At 35.2% G+C, this 23,859-nt stretch overlaps 1 protein-coding gene and 1 long non-coding RNA gene across 5 annotated transcripts; both read left to right on the forward strand.

Moving 5' to 3' along the window:
- The first annotated feature begins 2,106 nt into the window (after positions 1–2,106).
- Positions 2,107–10,483, forward strand: LOC126732705 (mitogen-activated protein kinase kinase kinase 5). Of its 4 annotated transcripts, none has more exons than XR_007659525.1 (11): positions 2,107–2,971; positions 3,472–4,068; positions 4,149–4,236; positions 5,784–5,846; positions 5,943–6,106; positions 6,279–6,354; positions 7,176–7,235; positions 7,309–7,434; positions 9,357–9,566; positions 9,656–9,742; positions 9,939–10,103. XR_007659525.1 is itself a non-coding variant. In XM_050435695.1 (11 exons), exons 1-11 carry the CDS (start codon positions 2,451–2,453, stop codon positions 9,970–9,972), a joined length of 2,040 nt encoding a protein of 679 aa, XP_050291652.1. In that variant the 5' UTR covers positions 2,107–2,450; the 3' UTR covers positions 9,973–10,483. The 4 variants fall into 4 exon arrangements, 2 of the variants coding, with proteins under 2 accessions (XP_050291652.1, XP_050291651.1); XR_007659524.1 differs by having other exon boundaries at positions 9,895–10,084; XM_050435695.1 differs by having other exon boundaries at positions 9,642–9,742; positions 9,939–10,483.
- Positions 10,484–16,570: 6,087 nt separating this feature from the next.
- LOC126732710 (uncharacterized) lies at positions 16,571–17,374 on the forward strand. Its single transcript, XR_007659527.1, has 2 exons — positions 16,571–16,641; positions 17,040–17,374. It is a non-coding gene; the product is annotated as an uncharacterized LOC126732710 (long non-coding RNA).
- The last annotated feature ends 6,485 nt before the right edge of the window (positions 17,375–23,859 follow it).

Raw genomic sequence — 23,859 nt, forward strand, 5'->3', positions numbered from 1 at the left:
GGGAAAAACCATGAGTCCTAATCTGGTTAAAACATCCACAATAGAATAAAATCTTCTCTAGAACAAATGCTAGAGACTTCCAAAACATCAAGAACACATTATTCTTGGTTCACAACATATATTCATCGCAGTAGATGATCTCAAACAAACTGAAATTAAATAAATATATATATATATATATATCAATTGAACAATTATATTTGTAGGTAAATATTATCAATAAAAAAAAAGAAAAAAAGATAAAAGATAAAGGAAAATGAGTCCCTGGTCCATTCTAGACCTAAAGTCAACTCTAAATCTTTTCCTTTTAACCCTTATTTTTCTTTTTTTCCATTTATAATGGATGCAGTATACCCTGTCACTGTCAAATATTTTAATAAAATCTATGCTAAGCTATTTGATGTTAACTGCATCCACTTGTTACAATTTCAATCATAATGTTGACCAATTTTGGTAAAGAAGGTAACCTTTTGGAAGGGTCAACAATTTGGATGTATAGACTTTCACTTTAGCAATAACAGTACAATAAAAAGAAAGAAAAAGAGAGCGATGTTGGGTCTAGTCCAAATGACTTGGTTTTGGTCATTACCTCTCAAACCGCCTACTTATTCTTCAGTTAGATGCTGGTAATTTTCTTAATTAACAATTTGACCTTTGTTGTGCATGTTGAATCGTTATAAGGCTATGTTACGTGGTAAGAAAACACGTAATTTGACTTGTTCTTTACATGGAGTTAGCTAGACTTCTTTATACACTAAATACAATTTCAGTAAATTATATTCCTATCTCTTGTTATTACTAATTAATAACACAAGTCAATGAATATTGAATTATATCAACTGCACAAATGTTCAAATGTTATGTGTGTGTTTTAAAATTGGTTTAAGGTGCAGAGTGTTTTGAAAAGTGAGTATGTAAAATAGAAAAAAATAGGTTTTTATGTTAAAATAGATATGAATTTTTATATAAACTGATGTGAATGCTCCTTATATTAGATTATCTATTTTATATTACATTTTATTAAAATATCAATTTTTATTTTTTTTTAATTTTTTTTTCTTTACACACAACTACCATTTACTCTCTTCATTTATCCTTAGGTACATAAAGAAAGAATTAAAAAACACTAAATGCAAAATGAATAATGTCAATGTAAATTAGCACTAAATGCAAAATGAATAGTGTTAGTATAAATTTACACGATTATTATAGCAATCCTGTATTTTTACATAATTTTGCATGGTCAAATATGAGTGAATTTTGAATTTAGTTTGCTAAAATATAGTTAGTTTTCTATTATAAAAGTGTGCAAGTGCTTATTTTGTTAATAAAAGAATTTTTTGAATTGAAAAATTAGAAAAAACATATCTAATTTTTTTAAAAAATGGAAAATGATAAAGAGGCCTATCACCAAAGTTTTTTTTTTGCCAATATATATATATATATATATATATATATTAATAGGTAAAGTTGAGAGAAAATTTAATTAGGTTTTAAATTTGATTCTAATTCTTGTCTAATTTTGCGCCACGTGTCCTATTTAATTTTTAATTTTTTTTTGTTCTAGGTGAGCTAATAAGGTGTAAAAGACAAAGGGTCTAATATAAATAAATCATCAAAAACTCAATAAACAAAAAAAGAAAAAAAGAAAGAAAGAAAGAATAAATTCATGTATATATCTAAAAGAAATTAAAATAAAAAATAAAAAGAGAAAGAGAATAATTTGAATCCATATGTATGTAATTGTAATTTTTTTTAATTGTACCGTACATATGCATAAATTATACACTAATTAAGATAAATTACAAACATATTAGTTATGTCACCGGAAGTGAAGCATATTAGTCAGTAATAATTTTGCAAATATATTAGTTATGATAACCAATATGTTTCAAATCTTAATTACATAACTAATACATTGGCAAAATTAGCTTAACGAACCTTACCACCTAGGCGTACATCTGGCATAGCAAACAGAACAACTACCAAAATCCAAAATAGCAGAAATAACGGAATTTAAAAAAGACGAAAGAAGCAACACCAAACGCAAACACTCTCTCTCTCTCTAGAGCTTGACTTTGTTAAAAGAAGGAGAACCTATTAATTATTGACCTCTCAAAATCGACGCACCCTTCCCGTTTGGCGTGGAAGTACGTTGTAAAAAAACCGCGTAGAAAAAAAGAAAAGAAAAAAGAAAGAGAGAGAAAAAATCAAAACCAAAACCAAAAGCCCAAAGAAACAAGGACTCGTGCACCGTCCAAATTTTCTGTTGAAGAAGATCCACAGTTTCCATGGATCTCCTTCTCCTCTTAGGGTTTGATTCTCTCTTGCCTGACGACCTATTTGTCCCTCCTCTCCATCAACACCGTTAAATTTTTTTTCTTTCAAAGAAAAATTCATATTCATATATTATGTAGGTGTGTTGGTATCAGGTATGATTGCGAGCTACAATGCGTTGGTTGCCAAGCATTTCATTCTCACCGGCTTCATCATCCTCGATCTCGACGTCTCCGCTCAAATCTCCGAGCGATGGTGAATCTCCAAATGATAGTAATATTAATAATAATAATAATAGTAGTAGTAGTAGCGTTAGCAGCAGCAAAAGGAGCGAAGAGGTAGGTTCCGGTACGTGGCGTTTCGGGCCGATAAAGAGGCTGACGCGGCAGAGGAAGCTCAGGCATTTGAGCGACAACGACGTCGTCGGAGTCTCCGCCGGCTCCATCACGCTGGAGCCGCTTTCGCTGACGAGATCGCCCAGCATGGCTTCGCGGTCCACCACCATGTCGGAGGCTAAGCCTCAGCCTCAGCCTTTGCCTCTGCCGGAGTTAGGGATTTTTCGCGCCAAGGAAAGGCCTGTTCCTGATTTCGTCAACGTACCTCTCCCTTCGCCGAAGACCGCTCAGAGCAGAGTCGTTGAGGACCGAGATAGAGACAGAGACAGAGCCTCTTCCTCTGTTTCTCCCATTAAAAGGTGAAAAAACCTTTCGTCTTCGCTGTCAAATTCACAGTTTCATATTCATATTTACTTTTTTTTTTTTTGGTTTAATTTACAATTTGAGGCAGGAATTTTCTTTTTCTGGTAGAATAATCAGCTGTGGTTTTTCTTTTTTTTTTGGTGAATTTCTGTGTTCCTGTTTTTGTCTGATTTTGCATAGGCAGATTGGTGATTCACCGGTATTTCTGTTATTATATTTCAATCAAGAGCGTTTTGGTTGTGTGCAAATTGTGTATGTTTGTGTTTAATGATGAAAAGAGTGGATTTTGATTGGTGAAATGCTAAATTTACGTGCATAGAGTGCTCGTTGATGAGATTAGTTTGTGTTGAATGTATGTCATTTTGCGTGATTGTAGTAGTTGCCTTGTTGGGAAATAAATGCTAATTTTTTCCTCCCGGTTTAATATTCTGTATTTTGGTTGATTCTTTGTGCATTGGCTGAGACATTTTGCATCTATTACTATGTTTAATTTCAGTGTGTTTGCTAGCCGAGACACAAAAGGTGGTATGGATTATGGTGAAAAGAGGTCATATAGAAGGGAGCTTCCAGAGCAAAATTGCTCAGAAAGCTCAAGAGATGACTTCAGGGTCCATGTTCCTATGAGGAGTGCTCCAAATAGTCCTTTTTCAAGTCCTGCACTCAGCCCACATAGGGCAAGTACCGGTGACTCATTTCCATATTATTATTACATGATTCCAAAGGGAAATCAAGTCTGGTCTGCTCCAGAGATACCAACAACAGCAATGATTCCGGGATTCCCTCCCCCTGCGTTCTTTGATTACCATACTTTAAGTTCTGATACTTCTCCTCTTCACAGTCCTCGGGCAAAATGTCCCCAACAATTCCCCAAAAGCCAAAGTAGTTGTCCTGTAAATGTCCACCCATTACCTCTTCCTCCAGGAGCAGCCACGCCTTCACCAAGTACTACAACTCCCAATCCCATTTCCCCTCCTCCCACTCCCCCTCCCCAACCTATAGTTAAATTGGAGTCAGTGCCGATGAATAGTCAATGGAAAAAAGGAAAGCTTATTGGGCGTGGTACATTTGGAAGTGTTTATGTTGCTACTAACAGGTATATATGTTTGATGTACTTCTTAAGCTAGCTTCTTTACCTGCAGCAAAGTCTTTAGTATAGTTACTCTTTTCTTACAGGGAAACTGGAGCTTTGTGTGCAATGAAGGAAGTTGAAATATTTCCTGATGACCCAAAATCTGCAGAGAGTATAAAGCAGTTACAGCAGGTAATTCTCCAGAATCTATTGCACTACTAGTTCCCTCTATAATTATATGTATTGTAATAAACTATATCAAGCTTTTGCCCTAATTTATTGAAGGGAATATTATAGTAAGGATTAAATATCATGGTCTAAATTGTCTTGATTTCTAATAATGGTTAATTTTATGCTACCGACGTGGGTTAATCACTACTGCAAAGTGTTTACTCTTTTTTCATATCATAGGGAACTCTTTGCTACCATATTTTGGCGAGATATATATATTTTTTTCTCATTATACATGTACGAAAAAAAAAAGGTTTAGCTTGCATCCCATATCTTTTCTCTCATACCATTGGCTCATCCATTTCTTCAATGGTACAAAGCTGTCAGTAGGTAAACTATGGCAGACATGCATGCAATGAATAGTTGGAACTTGCACATGTGAACATGGGTGATGGCTGTTTTTGTCTTGTGTGGTTTTTTTATTTTATTGTTTGAGACAATTTCTAACAGTTTAAATTTTGTCCTCTTTTATCTATTTATTTATCTTTTCAATTTTCACTAGGAAGGTTTTGCAGTATATGTTGTGGATACCTTAATCCTGATCATCATCTACTTTTCTTTTTATTTTCTTTTTTATTTCTAAATCATATTAGGATAATACCTTCTTTTAGTTGTGTGTGTTTGGTGAATTTTGGTACTTCTAGGCCTTGGGAACTTCCCCTTTTATTGAAATGAATGGTTTTCATGTTTTTGGCCAAAACCACTCTGCTTTTGAAGTAGACACCCTACTAGTGTTCTTTCTCTTGTGGCTTTTTAATTCTGCCATCAAATCCCAAGGCTCTCATATTAAATTTTTTTTTTCTTTAAGAAGTTTTCTTGGATTAGTATTTTTGCTTTGAAGATTCTGCATGAGTTCTCTATGATAGATGAGTATACTTGAGCTTTCTTTCCCCTTGTTCAGCTGAGGATTTCTATGAATTAAGGATTGTCCTATGCCAGTGTTTTGCATACAATGATGTATTTAGTCTTGCAATCCTTGCACTAAGGAGCGCACATTCTCTCTCTCCCTCCCTCCCTCATGGGGGTGGGGGGAAATAAGTGTGATTGAGATTGTAATTTGGATCATTTGTAACAGATGAGTATACTAATTTTGGCATTGTTGATTTGTCTATCAAAACGTTTCTTATGAATAGGTAGTGGTTAAACCTCTTGAGTAGCTGTATATGGTACAGGCACCTTTTAGATCTTGGATTCTGTAATTATCCAGAATGATCCTAACTTATGCGATTCATTAGAGGCTAAAAGTATCTTGGTTGATATTTGGTCAATGAAGTTTTTTATGTAGTTTGGTTTGATGAAGGCTATCCATATCCTGCTGTCTTGTTTCTCTGTGTTGGGAGTATTTATGACATATGTTTTTAAATGTTCAACTTTAAAACTTTCCTAAATAAATATATTATTATTATTATTATTATTAGTAGTAGTATTAGTATTTGGCAAATCATCTTCATAATTATTTATTTGGTTTTCTTGCCTCATGCCTCTATTATTCCAATTATTTGTTTCAGGAAATCAAAGTTCTTAGCCAGCTGAAGCATCCAAATATTGTGCAGTATTATGGTAGCGAAATAGTGAGTATTCTCCCAGTTGCATGTTTAGGCATTCTCATTGTTGTTTACAATAGTATCCTTGAAGCAATGCATGAAATTAATGTTGTGCATATGCAGGTTGATGACCGTTTTTTTATATATCTGGAGTATGTTCATCCTGGTTCCATCAATAAATATGTTCGTGAACATTGTGGAGCCATAACAGAGTCCGTTGTTCGCAATTTTACTCGCCATATTCTCTTTGGGTTGGCTTACTTGCATAGCACAAAGACAATTCACAGGTACAATTCACGTTTGATTGATTTGTTGAAACAATCTACTTAGTGTTGCCAATTAGAATTTAAACACTTAAGTATGTGAAATTGTCTATGCATCTCATTAGCATGAATGTAGTAGTCTTGGGGCTAATTTGCTTAATGTGACATTTGGAATTTTTTTCTTTTCTTTCACTAGGGACATCAAAGGAGCGAATTTGCTTGTTGATTCATCTGGAGTCGTCAAGCTTGCTGATTTTGGGATGGCTAAACATGTGAGTTCATTTTCTTCTTCTTTATTACTGTATCATCTTGTGTTTTGTTTTCTTATCTTTCATAGTGGCTCTCTTTTAATGTAGTCATTCTTCCGTTTACATTTAGTAGATGGTATTTCTTCGTCTTCTTCTTCTTCCTGTATATAGAGTCACCTTAAAAGTCCCTCATCTTCTTGAACTTTTGGTGAGAAAATATATTTTGACTTTGCCTACTTGTTCCTTATTTTACATTAACGAAGATTATCAATACTTGTGGATAATTTTCTTTTGAAAAAAAAGAAGAAGATAAATTGACATTTGTATGCTCAAATGTTCAATTGTGATTGAGTCTATGGTTGTGATAACAGCATGGCCCCTGTTACAAGAAAACAGAATCAGTGTAGCATAATCCTTAGTATGAATAATGCTCTTGTAAAATATTACAATTACTATTATTGCTTTTCTCTCTATGTTTTATTCAATTCCCTAATTCAAGCATTTAGGTGGATGCTGAAGTACCTACTTTTAGACTTGTGAATCCTCTGGTAGGATATTGTTGTTATTGCCAGTAGCTAATTACCTCCCAGCCACAGTAATGAACTGAGGATCATTCAGAGAAATATGGGTGATTACCTCTGGTTAGTGGTGATACCTAATTTTATAAATTGGTGTATCATCATTTTCATCATTATAACCATTCTTGACCTCTTTTATTGTTTTTGAAAACTTACCAATAAAATAAATTGTTGTTGCCAACTTGCCATTATAATTTGCTTTCTGGGATATTCTAGTTGATGTTTCTAATATTGGGCTTAAGTAATTTGGGACTTATTGTTGCACAGCTTACTGGACAAGCAGCTGATCTTTCTTTAAAGGGAAGTCCATACTGGATGGCTCCAGAGGTATTTTCTTGCTGCTAAATCAATATTTCATAGGCCTGTATCTTCCCCTGCTGAGATCATTGTCTTTCTGCAGCTCATGCAAGCTGTGATGCAGAGAGATTCCAACTCTGATCTGGCTCTTGCTGTAGATATTTGGAGTTTGGGCTGTACTATTATTGAAATGCTCACTGGAAAACCTCCATGGAGCGACTTTGAAGGGGTAGGCACCTAATGTTCCCTTATATGCTTTATTGATCATCAAACTTTAAACCTACAGTATTACAATAGAAGTTTATGTTGCTTTGCATTTATCTCATTACATTTTGATTTTAAAAAAAAAAATAAAGGGGAGAGATTGTGCAATAAGATCTCATCATATTCAGTTCTTGAAGGTTTATATGGTTGGATTGTTGCTTTGCATTAGCTTTTGTGGTTTATGTCTATCCCATCTAAGTTACAAACTAACGAATAAGGCTAAGATCAAGCTACATTGTTAAAGCAAGTCATTTATGATGAATGGATGTTCTTTCCCACTAACTGAAGGAGAGTGTTAAAATCATTTTTTGCCCTAGATCCCTTTTTGGATTGTTGTTTGATGCGCTTAGAAATCAATAAATTACGCCATCCATTTCCTCTGTTTTTCTAGGCAACTGCCTCACAAACTTCTAATTTATGAGAAATATGTTTTGTATTGTTTAGAGGTCAAGTCTTGGTGCAATGGCAAGTGCCTACCACCAAAAGCAATAGGTTGCGGGTTCAAGTTTGGGAATCAGCAGCTCCAATAAATTGGGGGTAAGGTTGCCTACTATGACCTCTCCCAAATCCTGCAAAAGTGGGAGTTTTATGCATTGGGTATGACCTTTATTTTGTATTGATTATCTCTTCTGCAATTGCTACTTAGTGAAAAGAGGTAATCAAAATGAGGTGATGGAAGAGGTGTGCTTAAAAGATTAAGGGGGTGTTGGTGGATTTTATTTTCCCTCTTAAATGTTTTTTCTAGAATTGTAGTTTGTTCCCACAAAAAATAAAAATGCAGTTTTTATAATAAAAATATATGATGTGCAAATTCTTCCTTCTCCTTTCCCTGATGTTTATAATCAATTCCTTTCTTCTTCGGCTCCTCTTGAAGTGGTTCCCACTTTGGCACTGCCCCCTGCAAAATTACCTTGTTGTATTGGCAGTGTGCTTGTTGTTTGCTAACTTGTGGCTAGTTTTGTTGCGGTAAAGTAAGATAATAGCAGCATGTACGTAATGAAACTTGTTGTCCAATTTGTTGTTAAGTACAATTTAAGTGTTAATTAGTTTAGGTGAGGTGTTCTGAATTTATGTGTGTAGATCTTATACCACAATCTTTCTGCCACAATCGGTGACTTAGGAAGTCCACTTTGTTATTAAGTACAATTTAAGTGAGGTGCTCTGAATTTATATGCGTGGATCTTATTACAATCTTTCTGTTACAATCAGTGACTTGGGAAATTATATATTCAATTGCAATCCTATTTAGATTCATATTTGATCTTTTATCAATATTTAGTTTTGTGTCTTTTCTATATAAATTAATTTAAGGGACATTGTAATTCAAGTAAATCAATAACTTATAATTCATACACAACATGTCCATAGTATCAGATGTGGATGAAGCCAGTGAGTGTGCTTATTTATATGTTTTGCAAATTATGAGATGATCACGGCTGGTATGTCCACTGAATTAGGAGATCTTAGAAATAGTTAATAATTATAAATAAAAGACTTGATTAATTTCGCCTGCTTTTCTCAGAATATCAATCAATTTCAGAATTTACTTTCACACCTTTCTCATGTGGTTTCCATGATGGAGGAGGGAGAAGCATGTGTGGCATATGTTATGTTGTATCTTGTGGTGTAGCAATGTAGTTGTCTGCTTGTAGGAGATGCTGAAGTGTGGCAATCGGATAACATATAATATTGCATTTTATTACCTAGTTCTGTAGAGTTTGGTAGTATTGGCAACTTTTGCTTTCTACACTCAGCTGTAGCTTTTGTCTGCTGTCTCTAGATGTAGCATACTGGATGGTATATTGTAGTTGGAGTTGCATTAATCATTTTATTTCCATTTAGATATTCCCACTCTTGTTTAAGTTGCATTTATCATATTTGATGCAGGCTGCAGCCATGTTCAAGGTAATGAGGGATACCCCTCCCATACCTGAAACATTGTCTTCTGAGGGCAAGGATTTTTTGCGGTGCTGCTTTCAGCGAAATCCTGCAGAGAGGTCATCTGCTGCAATGTTACTAGAACATCGCTTCCTGAAGAACTCCCAGCAGCTGGATGTTCCATCTTGCAACCCAGCATTTAACGGGAAGAACTTAACGGTAACTATAAATGACATGCCGTTTGTTGTTGCTAAATTGTTGTTGTTTATATTATAATTTGTCTTACATTGACAGGAAAAACCACATAGTCCAAGAGAGCGTTCTGAAAATAAATGTGATCAGCTGCCAAGGTTCCCAAGCACACCTATTGCAAAAGAAAAGTTGGCCTCTGAGAGGTAGAGTTACTTTCTGCATTAACATGAATATTTAGACCACAAATATTTGTGACAATGGAAAGAAAAAAAAAAACAAAAAAAGGACCATGAATTTCAATGCATTCTCTTGCATGACTACCACTCCAGTTTCATGCATTATTCTTTTTCTCCAGTGACACTGGCCAACAATCTCATCATGAAACTTCCGACTTAACAGTGGCCTCCCGTTATTCTCCTCGCTCTACCCTTGAGGCCCATTCTAGTTTATCTCCTCCACACACGGGTTGCAACAGACATTACCCCAGCCCTTCTGCAAGTATTCCTAGCAATGTCAAACATGGAGCCAAAAAGAGTAGTAATTTCAGATAACGTACAGAAAGGGATGAAGGCTTCTGGCATTTTTTCATGAGTTCTGCTGATATGCGGCTGTAGAATTTGTATTTATAGACTTCACAGATGGCATAGTAGGTGACTTGCAACCATAGGGTGTTGTGACAGTAGGTTTTTTTGCCTTGTTTTTATCTTTGACAGCTCTTGAACTTATAAAAGCTTCTTCCTCCTGGAAGGTTACCCTGCATGGGAATTTTAGAAGCAGTTTTTGTATACCACTCATTTAGAGATTCAGATATCACGGAAGTTACTTTAACCATTACCTTCTGATGGTAATATTTTTACCTCCATGTACAATTGGAGTCGAACAAATGAATCTGTAGATATTAGATGTTGAAATTATTGATTTATCTAGTCCTCTCATTTTAACTATGGATTTGATGCGACTGTTTTACATAAATTAGCTTCAGTTTTGATATTGATTTCTGGGATTGTGGCCGATATTCTATAATAAGTCGGAGTGGTTCATCTTAGTTTCATGCAATTTGAAAATTTAAAATGTACACTTTCTTGCAACAATACCGACCAAGGACTTCTGCAGTTATACTGGTTGAATGGATGGCTTAATTATTATTTCTGTAATAATTCAATAGTCAGGAAGAGGGTATTTAAATCTTAAATATCTACGTTAAAAACACAAATAGCAGTTAAGTTACTCTTGGAATTTGATATTAAAAACAAAAAATGGAAACACCAGGATAGTTATCAGCTTTCCACTAAATAAATAAATACATTTCTTTCGATGGAGGGTATAAAGCTTCTCTTAAATGAAGATATCGGATGGTAGGATTAATTGTTGGACCAAAAGACATTGTTTGCTCATTAGAGAAGTTACTTAAGTAATTTTTTTTAATTAAAAAAAATGATTTTCTTTTTGTTGTCCAGAAAAATTACGATGTCGAAATGGGAAGTTTGTTTATGGCTTCTTGGAGGCTTTGTAAAAATTGTCATTGCTGACTCAATAATTTGGTCTGGCCCTTCATCTTATTTGCTATATGAAGATGCCAGGGATCACTGATCCCAGAAGGTATATACCAGTGGTAATGGAGGTGCGGCATTCTGGGTCATGAAACAACATTAACGCCCGCCCTAGTATAAGCATTATGACTTATGAGTAAAGGTCTATGTACCTATGGCTATAAGAAGATCAGTAAAAGTTTGTCCAACTGTGCTTTCTCAATTCAATAATTTGGTCTAGAATCTAGACCTTTTAACTTTTTTGGTTAAATGAAAATGCCGATATCGAACTCCAAAAGTAAACCCATGGAATTGGCGTCTTGCCCTTTATCATTCTCATGGCTTGGGCCTTTTCTTTCTTTTTAGTTGAGCATTTCAATGGGGCTTGCCTCATTTAGCATTCTGGTTCCGCTGCATGAAACTATCTTTTTAATAACTACGACCAGCGGTGGAGGTCCAGGAGACAAAATTAAAAGACAAGATTACAAACAATTCAAGAGATTAATCTAAGTACATCAGGTTTGAAATTGTAATTTAAATTGATTGCCGAAAATAAATTAATGTATAACTGTTTGAAATATGGCAATATATTAGAACCAGAAAAATTGTGCACTTTCTCCATGCCTTGATTACTTTTAAAAAATTACATAGAATTCAACTTTCTTTACATATTATTCTAATTATTTGTTTAGCAAAAAAATATTATTCTAATTATTTAAAATGATGAGTTTATAGCAAAACCTAGAGTTTGAATTTGTGAAAGATCCACAGCTTGAGGGAAAAAAATATTAGGAAAAGAATGGTATTATTAAGTGTAAGGTCTCAATTTGGGGCCCAAGCCCAACAAGTATGGGTTTAAGCCCAACAAGTATGGGGTCTTGGCCCAAGAGATCCTGAAATAATGAATTTTGTAGAGAGTGGGTGACAGAACCGGGCCTTAGCGAAGTAGATAGAGGCTAAGGTTGGGCTACACAACACTTGGACATAATAAGATCATGTTAATGTCCATATATTCTCAGTCCAAGGAGATGGGATAGATATTTGCTAGTTCTTACTTTAAGTTTTCCAGTTCTTTTTCTATTCCTCTCCCTTTTTTCCTGTGTCCTTCCTCATGAGGACTCCCTTTCTTATATAGCCTCCTTGAAGCCATCGTGACTTTACACTTGTTAATTATTTGGACTTCCACTTGAGTGCTTGTCCTATCGGACATCCCTTCCATCTTTATGTGAGTTGTGGTAGGCAAGACAGCACTGTTCACAGGTCTTCTTCACATTAATGCAGCCAGAAAAGTAGCTGCAACGCATTTAATGTGGCAACTGCAGCCTCTCCTTGGGCATCTTTCGTTTCCTTCTTTGCCATAGGTCTGTAGGACTTGTCCTTGCTACTAGTGTTCGTTGGGATGGATCCTTTTAGTAGGCAGAGTGCATTTTGAGCCATACTCGTCACATCCGAGGAGACATTTCTCCTCGGACTGCCCTTTAAGCGACTTCAGGCCTACGAGAACTAGACTGGGACCCCTTTTGGCATTCACGTCCTCTCCTCGGACATGGTTGACCATCCCGTATGGGGCCCAAGGCCCATTGTATGATTTTGGGGCCTTTGGACCTTTGCCCCTACATTAAGGATTTAATGTTTTGTGCTTTTTTTAATCATTGTTTTAAATTAAAAATATGGAATCTGTTCTCTAAGTTGAAATGTAGTGAGAAAGATGAACTTTATTTGAATTAAAAAAATGTTGTGATAAATTTTTTTTTTTCCAATTATTGTAAAAGAACACAATCGTGAGTATATTTTTATGTGTGTATGTAAGTGGAAAAAGGTTCACTGGTACGCATTCTCCTTGTCACAATTACACTTTTTTCCATTATTAATTTTGTTATATACTTTTTTCCTTAATTAAAGAACTTCTTAATGATGACTGGTGAACTCAGTGAACCTTAATAAGGACAATTGGGTAATTTAGTTTGACGCCTCTTTTTCTTTCTAGTTTTCTCTTTATTTTGGAGAAACCGTGTTTTGGTGAATCCAGATAGAAAACATTTGGGCTCCTAAAATCTCTTCTCTTTTTTCTCCTAACCAAATTCATTTTCCATTCTCCTTTTTGATACCCTTAAAATCACCCCAACCTAACGGGGTTTAAGATAGGACAATTATATATTTTAATTGAATATAAGAAATGAAAGGCGAGACTAGAAAGGTGAGTCATTTGGCTAAAGAACATTATAAGGCAAGTTATCTATAAGGGGAGGGGCGACGTTATGTAGAGTTTAGGGGGTTCAAATGAACCCCTTAAGCTGGCATTTTTTTTTATAATATATAATATTTTTAATTTTAATTTTTGATTTGTCCCTCTTAAAATGAAAATTTGAATACCCTGAACCTAAATTTTTTTTTTTTTAGTACAATTGAAATAAGCTCAAAAATGATCTTCTTAACAATATTTTGGTCTTTTTAAACACACAAAAAAATAGTGTAATAGTATGTTTGGACTTAAGGACTGAAATGGTTAGTTTTGAATTGTTTTGGACCTAGTTGGCATTAGCTCAAACCTCAGGGGTAGTTAGTGAAATTTACCCTATATATATTTATTTCAAAAAAATTTAATATGGTCACGCAATTTAACCAATAATTATTGGCCGTTGAACCAATGACCCAACTCATTGATGGAGTTAACATCCATATTTAATAACTATGCCTATAAAACAATAGTTTGCCCTATAAAATTCCAACGATGGTTGTATTTGAAAGATTCAACAAATGTTATTAATTTCTTTCTATTTTGGCTGGAACGGCTAGAATTTCTTGTGTCGGTGTGCAATCTAGAATGTTACTACCACCCATTCCAACTCGAGTAAAATTCTGGTCTATTTCGAGATGTTTTGGCCATTTCAGTCAATTTTGGAAAATTTCGTGTGGAATGGGAATTTCGGTTGGTACTAGTTTTGCCTTAAAAAAAAAAAAAAAAAAAATCTATCCTGCAACTACGTTGTTTTACATCTCAAATCAGATGTTCATAGATCCATTCACACATGTAAAGCTTCTATTTTGACAAGATCTAAATCTTTAAATTCAAAAGAAAATAATCACAACCCAAAAGAAATTAAGAAGAGAGAAGGAAATTAACAACGTTGGTAGTGTCCAACCTTCATTTGCATGCTTGATCTTTTCTTTTCCCTTTCATATTTTGCTTTATTTTCTATCTGCACTACATTTTTTCGCTTACTTGTCTTCAAGTTTTGTCAAACCTCTAGGGTGTGTTTGGTAGAAGGTGAAATAGGAGAGATGGAAAATAAAAGGAGAGAAAATAGGAGGGAAAATGGGGAATGGTGTTGTTTGGTAAAGGGGGAGGGAGAGAAAATTTTCTTATGGGGCCTAGGCATTTTTCACCCGGGCCCACACAAAATTTGTTTCTCCAAAATGGAGAGAAAACCAAGTGGGGAGAGTTTGATAGTGAAATGACAAAATTGCCCATGTACATTGCACATGGGCAAAGTCCAGTTGGCTATTTTTTTTTCCTTATGGTTTCCTGGGTGTGAACACTGCCTCCTCTTCTTCTTTTTTTTTTTTTTTTTTTTTTTTTTTTTTTTTTTTTGATTTCCCAAGCTTGGCGCTTTGTGTGTGTGTGTGTGTGTGTTTTTTTTTTTTTTTTTTTTTTTTTTTTTTTTTTGTTTAACTAGAAATGATTTTTTAAAAATAACTTTGGGTGACTTTTTTTGCTTGCTTATCACATTTTTGTTTTAATTGGGCATCATTTTTTAACAAAGATATATGAGTAAATTTATACAAATTCACTTTTTCCATCCTTCCACTTTTTCACTCACAACCAAACAAAGAGGAGAGAAATTAAAATCTTTTCTATCCTCCCACTTTTCTACCCCTCCAACCAAACATTGAGTTAAATGCAGAATCATAAGCTAATGACCTTAAGGGTCGTCCCAAAACAGACGAGACCTTATTCTGACTTTTAAACTAAAAGTTATTAAGGAAAAACAAATATTACTATAAATAGAAAAAAACATTGTTTTCAGGGCCTTAATGAAGGAATTCGTCTAAATTTTGGCGACGATCATGGTCATGAATCTGGATCAGAACGCCGTTTCTCTTCAACCTGCCAAATTTCATGTAATTCCGACACTGTCACTCCAATGGCCTCTACTAACACCCCCTTTTAATCTTGCGTTGTAACTTCCTGCACCCTTGCTACTCCAGGAAGGCAGAGAGCCTGTTCTACATCAAGTACCAAACACATTTTTTGTTTTATGAATACTATAATTAAATACGTGTTTTCACAACACTTTTTAAATCACAATTTTTACATCATTTTAAACAACGATACTAAAAACCTCCAACGAAACAGACCCGTAATCTCCTTTAATTGAATGCATTACAATTCTTTAAATAGAAGACTCAAAATAGAATTTCTTAAAATTAACCCTAATAAGGCATGAACTTGGATTCCATAGGCTTGTACTACTAAACACAACTAAATAACCAAACTTAAATAAAACCCAAAAGAGGACTAAATGGACTGTTAGCACAGCCCAAATCCAAAATTTAGGAAATTACAAAATTGCCCCTGTCACTTAAAAATAAATAAAACAAAACAAAATTGTCTTCCCGTTGCCTCCTGCATCACCTCTAGGGTGGAATTACGGTAAGGGAAACTTTTATCTCTTGAAAGAAATTATCCAGAATGATTCTAACTTATGTGATTCATTAGAAGGTAAGAGTATCTTAGTTGGTTGATGTTTGGCCAGTGGTTTTTTTAATGTATTTTGGTTTGATCTTTGTTCTCTGTGTCAGGAGTATGTATGACGTGTTCTTAGATGTTGAGCTATAGAATTTAAATAAATAAATAAATATTTATTATTATTATTGTTTTGGTAAATTGTCGTTATAATTCTCATGGTTCTCCTCTGTTTGTAAATTTTCTTTTTAATTATTTATTTAGATTTCTTTCCTCATGCCTCTATTACTCCTTAATGGTTTCAGGAAATCAAACTTCTCAACGAGCTGAAGCATCCAAATATTGTGCAATATTATGACAGCGAAATAGTGAGTATTCTCCCAGTTTGCATGTTTAGACATTCTCAACATTGTTTAGTGTAGTATCCTTGCAGAAATGTATGAAATTAATGTTATGCATGCAAGTTGATAACTGGTTTCGTATATATATGGAGTATGTTCCTGGAGGTTCAATCAAAAAATATATTAAGGATAATGGAGCCATACCAGAATCTGATGTTCGTCGGTTTACTATTCATATTCTCTCTGGGTTGGCTTACTTGCATAGCAAAAATATAGTTCACAGGTGCAATTCACGTTTGATTTGATTTGATTTGTTGAAACAATCTACTTAGTGTTGCAAATTAGAATTTAACACTTATTATAAGTACGTGAAATTTCTATGCATCTCTTCAGCATGGAAGTAGCTAGTCTTAGGGATAATCTATATATAAAATAATAGGTGAAGCAGAGAGAGTGTGAAATTGAATTCCAAATTAGAACTCTAATTTTATGCCATGTGTCTAGAATCTGAAATTGAAGTTGAATTTTGCATCATGTGGCTAAATGTATGTGGGCTCATTCTCATTAAAACCACTTCTATGTATCGGGTCAAGTGAGTTACTGTGCTAATTAAGTTTTTTTTCTTGATTTTGTAGTCAAACGTGAAAATCAAAGAGACTATTAATATCGGTGATAAGAACTTGGTTTGGGTACATTGCATAATTTCCAAATAGATAGCAAAGCCAGAGTTTGCATCTTTGTTATAAATTGCTTACAAAGTTTGCATTTTTACATTTGCACTGAGTTTCGGATTAAAGTGCTTTCTTCTTGGTTCTGATGATGAGTTTTGTTTACTATTCACTTACAAAGTTTGCATCTTTACATTTGTTATAAATTGCTAATATGTGATTAGATGCACATTATGCCTAAAATTCACTATTCTTATATTTGGCTTTTTGTTCAGGTTGGGCACCTATAACAATGAAGAAAGCACTGTTGTGGACCGATGGATGATACTTTTTGTAGGCTGCAAAGGAACTTAGTGATCAATGAAATCTCACGTGAATTGGAGAGGACCCGGCTGTAGATGTCTGGATGGCAGATGTGAGTCACTATGTTTTTAAAATGTTCAGTGAAGGTAAATGTTATGAACAATGTAAATTTTCCGGAGAGAGATTTATTATTCTATATTTACGCAAGTTTGGTCGCCTTCTTGGAGTGGATCACTCCACCCTGTCTTTCTACTGGAATTTTTTATTCAGATTGTTACAATTTAATTCGAAATTTTATTTGAGTTTTCCTATTGTTGTTACTATTATATATTATCATTCCAATTGTTCATTCCAATTTTACTATACACGTGTACAATCTAATTATTTTTAATTTTGCTATCATGTGCAGAAGCCAGTGAGATGAAATTAATAACACATTAAACACTCATGTTTTGGGAATCAGTAGTACCAATCTAAATCTATTGGACCTGCTTCGTGATAATACAACTATGAAGGATGTATAAAAACACGCACAAACCCATCTCTCTATAAAAAGAGATTGGAGAGAATTTCTTTTATCAACCATGGAACTTCAGAGGTTTTTTCTTCACACAAATGTCCATCATGTTACAAAATGATCCATCGTAAAACTACAAAATGAGTACAACTCTGAGGTTTTTTTTTTTTTTTTTTTTTTTTTTTTAATTTTAACTTTTTTAAGTTGCGAAAATTTCAATCACCAATAGAGATTGAAGATTCAAAAGCGTGAATGGATCTTTTGGATAAACATTGTCACCAAGGTTCATCTTTCTGTGTAAAATATATATACTGCTAAGTTTTGTTAATGAAATTTTCTGGTTAATAATATGAATTTAGACTTAACTGAACCTTTTAAACATAAATAAACTCATAATTAATAATATATCCATTCACGTGCGGTAGCACGGGGCTACATACTAGTTTGCTTAACATGAGACGTTTGGATTTATTTATTTTTTATGTGTCGATAGGGACATCAAAGGGGCTAATTTGCTCATTGATTCATCTGGAGTTGTTTGGCTTGCTGATTTTGGGACGGCTAAACGTGTGAGTTTGTTTTCTTCTTCTTTATTACTGTATATCATCTTGTGCTTTGATTTTTATATTGCATAATGATTTCTCTTTTGATGTAATTTATTTTAAAAGAAGATAAATTGACATTTGTATCAATGTTTTAAATTCCACTCCATTCTGGTCTTTAATCTGGTGCACATAACCCCTTGTTCCGTTTCAGTCTAAATTCCAGGTTGTTTTGGACTATTCCGATGTACTAGATAAATTCCAATTATTCCAGTCTCTAAATTCCGGTCTATTTTAAACTCTGAAGTCCAAAAGTCATCATTTAACTCATTTCATTCCCATATCATATTTTAAATTTTGTTTTGGTTAATTAGATATAATGAAATATGAAGTTATAAATATATAAATTATGTACATGTGTGTGTATATATATCCGGTGCGTCATTCCAAAATGATGCACCGAAACATACTGGTACCAAAATATTCCATTCTAATTGTCAATCCGAAACGGTCTTTAGAACGGAATTCAAAACCTTGATTTTTATGCTCAAATGTTCAATAGTGATCAAGTCTATGGTTGTTACAATAGCATGGCCCCTGTTATAAGAACGCAGAATATATAGCGTAGTGTAATCCTTAGTGTACGGCACCGAGCTCCCAAAGCCCATACAGGCCTTGGGCCCAGACCCATCTAGGCCCCGGGCCCAAGCCCATACCAGCCTTGGGCGCAGGCCCAGCAGATAGTTCCCGTTACCTTATGCCCTTCTTAAAACTGCCTTAGGGCCAAAAACAAGTTTTGGTTATTAAGCTCCCGGGGTTGACCGGTTAACATTTCTCGGTAGAGCGCATGAGTCAATACCCGGGAAGGTCATGATATGCACGGGAACGTGAGTCGCCGAACATAATCGGTGAAAATGGAGCCAAGTTCCAAGATCATAAATGCTGCACCGCCCTCTCACCTAAAACAGCCACTTTAACCAGATAATACTGGACCTTCAATAGCACTAACGATGAACATAATCATGGTCTCCCCACTAACCTTGGCTATAAATAGAGGAAAGTTGGGAGAAGAAGGGGTTCAGAAAAATTGAGAGAAAAGGAGTGAAAGAGAGAGCTTTTCAGCTGAGTGTTGCTTTGAGTCTCTCTGCCGAGAACGACCCATTGTAGGAAATCCTTAAACCCACTACAAATAAATTGTGAGCCCAAGGGATCTAAGGCCCAGAGTTCTTGTACTTGGTTCTTACACTTAGTATGAAGAATGCTCTTGTAAAATATTACAATCAGTAATATTGCTTTTCTCTCTTGTTTTATTCATTCCACACGTCAAGCATTTAATAGCAAATTACCCCTTGGCCGAGAATAATTCAGAGAGATATGGGTGATTACCTACCTAATTTGATAAGTTGATGTAAATCATTTTCATTATTAAAACCATTCATGTTCTCTTTTATTGTTGTTTGCCAACTTATCAATAAAATAAAATGAAAGAATTGTTGTTGCCAACTTTCCATTATAATTTGCTTTCTGGGATCCTAGATGATGTGTCTAATATTGGGCTTAAGAAATTTGGGACTTATTGTAGCACAGCTTGCTCTACATGCAGACGCAACTAAGTTTTATTTAATTGGAACTGCACACTGGACAGCTCCAGAGGTATTTTCTTTCTGCTACATCCATTTGTCATAGGTCTGTATCTTCCCCTACTGAGTTCATTGTCTTTCTGCAGCTCGTGCATGGTTTGGAGCCTTCCAGCCCTGATGGTGTTCTTGCTGTAGATATTTGGAGTGTGGGTTGTATTGTTCTTGTAATGTTAACTGGAAGACTTCCCTAGGGTGATCTTGAACCGGTAGGCACCTAATGTTCTTTAATGTGCTTTGTTAATTGGGAAACTTTTAACCTGCAGTATTACAATAATTGATGTTTCTTTGCATATATCTCATTAAATTTTGATTAAAAAATATTGCAATAAGATCTCATCATATTCAGATCTTGAAGGTTTATATGGTTGGAGTGTTGCTTTGCATTAGCTGTTTTGGTTCATGTCTATTCCATCTAAGGCTATGTTTGGTTCGTGTAAAAGTATTTCCGGAAAGGAAAATGTTTTCATGTGTTTGGTTGCATTTCAAAAAATTTTTCGGAAAATATTTTCTGATGTTTGGTTGTGTTCTTGAAAATACCATAGAAAACACATTTTCACATTTTCTACTTGTTGCTCACATTTTCTCACATTTTCTTGGTTACCAAACGATTATATAATATCATTTATTCATCAAAACTCAAACAAAACCCAGCAAAAAATCATCAAATCCGGACAAACGAAGGCGAGATTGTGATCGGAGAGATCGCGATCGGCGCATCGTGATCGGCGGCGCAATGCGTCGATCGTGATCGCGATCGACGCGTTCGTGCGATGCGTTGATCGCGTTCGCGCGATGCATCAATCGCGATCGCACGAAGATCGAAGCAGAGATCGCGATCGCGATCGCCATCGGCGCTACTGCGCGAGCCGGTGATGTCGGCGGACGATGATGTTGCGATCTCTCTCTCTCTCTCTCTCTCTCTCTCTCTCTCTTTCTCTCTCTTCTATTTTCCAAGGTCGGAAGTACTTTGAAGTGAAAATAGAAACGGAAAATCATTTCCGTTGTTTTGGCTCTCAAATTCGGTCAACTGGAAATGCTTTTCAGTTTGATCGAATTTGAAGTAACAACCAAACACACCTATTTTCCGGAAAATCATTTCCGGAATCACTTTGAAGTTGATTCAAACGCAGCCTAAGTTACCAATTGAAAAAGGCTAAGATCAAGCTACATTTGTGATGCGGGAGCTTAACACAATTATTTTGGAATTGATTATTTTAGATTATATTTATCTCATGGGAGATTGGATTTCTTATGTAATTGGATTAGTTTGGACTTTCAATTTATTCTGAGTTCAGATTGGGATTGGTATTTTAGATTATTATCAGTTGAGAGTTTTATGGACATTATCTTTTAGTCCTGGAACAGGGCTGTTCATCGGTAGGCCTTTTGGGCCTTTTTAATGAGCAATCTGGAAGGTTCAGACTAAAACAACCACTGCAAATCACAAACCCACAAAATCTCCCTAGATTCAAAACCCACAAATATCAAAATCCACAACAAATCAAACCTAAGATCTAAATATCAAAACCCATAACAAATCAAACTAAACAAGGTTAGATATATTAGATCTGACCGGAGATTGAGGAGGCATCCACTGGGCTGAAGGTCTGAGATCTGACTGTGTTGAAGAAATGGCAGAAGTGGCAGATTTCATTGGATTGATGGCTGGAAATAGTGGTGGTTACTAGGTAGGGTTTGGGGATTTGGGGTTTTTGTGGAGATTACAAGAGGCAGAGAGAGATAGATCTATTTCTGAGTGAGTGAAATGAGGGGGAGAGAGTATTTATATATCGGCTTGGTATTGTTGGAATCCTAGATTTGCTACCGACAAATGTACAGTGCTAACGTCAGAAAGCCCCACTTACCTCCAACCACCAATCACTGCTGGCAACCTTGTTGAGCGGTGTCGCACCTGTTAACTCTGTTGGTCCGGATCGGGGCATGAACACCCCTACCTGGAAGGCCTCGGTGGTTTTTTTTTTTTTTTTTTTTTTTTTTAATTTATTTAAGTACTCTTTTGAGGAATAAAATTTTAGATTGGAGACTTTTTCAAATTGTTGGGTGTTGATTTCCAAGTTTTCTAGCTTAATGCTGATTTTAAGCAAATCCTAAGTGTTGAGTCTTAGGGATATACTTTAATTTTACTATTGATATTCCCAGTACAAATAGGCCAACCAAATCCAAAAAAAAAAACCTTGCTGGCACATATTTCACACTTTCAAGCCCAAGTGCCACATTGAAATTCTACAAAATCCCAGCACCACTGTGACCCATAGATCCCTCCACCGTAATAGTCTGAAACACGCGCATACAAAGAAATTAAACTTTAGCCTCCTTCAACTATACACTACATTATATTTTGCATATAAAATTATTTGGATGCATATTTTGTGCCTTAAACTATCATATTTGTTACACTTTGCACCCTAATGTTAATTTTACTATTAAGTTAAACTGAAATTATTAATTGCATGAGACTTGTACGTTTGCACATAAAATTATTTGGATGCACATTTTGTACCTTAAACTATCACATTTGTTACACTTTGCACCCTAATGCTAATTTTACTATTAAGTTAAACTGAAATTATTAATTGCATATGACTTGCACATGAATAATTTTACTTAGGTGGCGCATAGTTTAAAGACAAAAATACTATTTTCACAGACAATTAAAACAAAGCTCTCTCTTATTCAGTGAAAAAAAAAAAAAAAAAAAACAAAAACAAAAAACAAAGCTCTCTCTCACGTGCGTAGCATCTCTGAGTAAAACCCAATATCCCACCATTGCACAACCAAACCACCATAGCCCATCTGCTACATAACCCAAGCCAAACAACAAACCCACCCATCAGAAAACCATCTGTCAAAACCCAAACTAGAGTGTCCAACTACCTCGCCACCATTGCCAAAAAAAACCATAAAAAAGGGCTATTGCTGTAAAGTCCTCTACCCCTTCAAAGAGTTGCCGCCACCCAAGAGGTCACCGAATGTCGATTGAAGCTCGACAACCCTAACTTTTAACCCACAAATTTTTTGTTTGAAAGCCCGCAACCTAACCAGCAAAGCCCTATAAGAATCTTTGAACTTTAGCTGTGCCAACCCATCAACCCCATAATGATCAGTTTAGAGCACCTCAGCCAGCCAGCCAACAGTTCAAGCTCAGGTTCTTGTTCCCTTATTTTTTAAGGCTTATTATTTGAGAGCATCATGGTAATCTCCAAACCACCTATTTTTTGTGGTTATAAATATCAAGACCCAGCAACAATGGGCTATTTTAAGATAAGTCATTTTAGAGATATATATTAGCCCATTGTTAGAGGCCCAAGCCCAGGTCCAAGCCCAAGCCCAAGCCCAAGCCCAAGCTCAAGCTCAATCCTACCTTGTGTGTAAATCAAGTCTCTTAATTGTACTTCAAGTCTATTAACCATAATTAATGTATGACTAGTCTAGGGTTTAGCCTCCTTTATACATTCATGTTATGGTTCATCATAACTTAGGATTTGTACTACTCTTATATAACAAAGATGTAGCCCTTAAAGGTTATCTTATGGTTCATCATAACATAGGATTTGTATTACGTAATTCTTGTGTTCTTGTGTTCCTAAACATGGTATATCAAGGGGGTGTTCGTGGATTTCTTTTTCCATTTAAAAGTTTTTCCTAGAAATGGAGTTTTCTACCGTAGAAAAACACACAATTTTTATGATGAATACATATGATGTGTGTAGTAGGCCTTTTTGTGATGTTAGGCTGGGTTGCCTCCTGCTGTACTGCGCCCAAGTGTTCTGAGTAAGGGAATTGAGACCGGTCCAACTGCAACTCATTTTGGTTTAGCTTGTGCACAAACTATGCTCTTTTCTTTTGCCAGACTTTGATCACATGTCCATGGCAGGCAGAGTCGCTACGGGAAAGTTATGGCAAGCAGATATAATAAAGATAACACAAGAAATACTAGACAAAATGAATAAAACGGAGCGACAAGAAGCACCCCGTACACGAATAGTAAAGAAATAAATGGGGGAATAATAATAATAATAGGCTTGTTTGGATCAAAGAGGGGAAAATCAGTTTGCCATGCCAAGTAATGCTG

The sequence above is a fragment of the Quercus robur genome, chromosome 6, assembly GCF_932294415.1.
Source record: "Quercus robur chromosome 6, dhQueRobu3.1, whole genome shotgun sequence".
Taxonomy (NCBI): Eukaryota; Viridiplantae; Streptophyta; class Magnoliopsida; order Fagales; family Fagaceae; genus Quercus; species Quercus robur.

What these genes read in the sequence shown, in the direction of transcription:
- LOC126732705 (XM_050435694.1), top strand. Translation starts at nt 2,451, where the DNA reads ATGCGTTGGTTGCCAAGCATTTCATTCTCACCGGCTTCATCATCCTCG. An exon ending in AGTATTATGGTAGCGAAATA is followed by an intron (nt 5,847 to 5,942) that starts GTGAGTATTCTC and finishes GTGCATATGCAG; the next exon opens with GTTGATGACCGTTTTTTTAT. An exon ending in CATGGAGCGACTTTGAAGGG is followed by an intron (nt 7,435 to 9,356) that starts GTAGGCACCTAA and finishes TATTTGATGCAG; the next exon opens with GCTGCAGCCATGTTCAAGGT.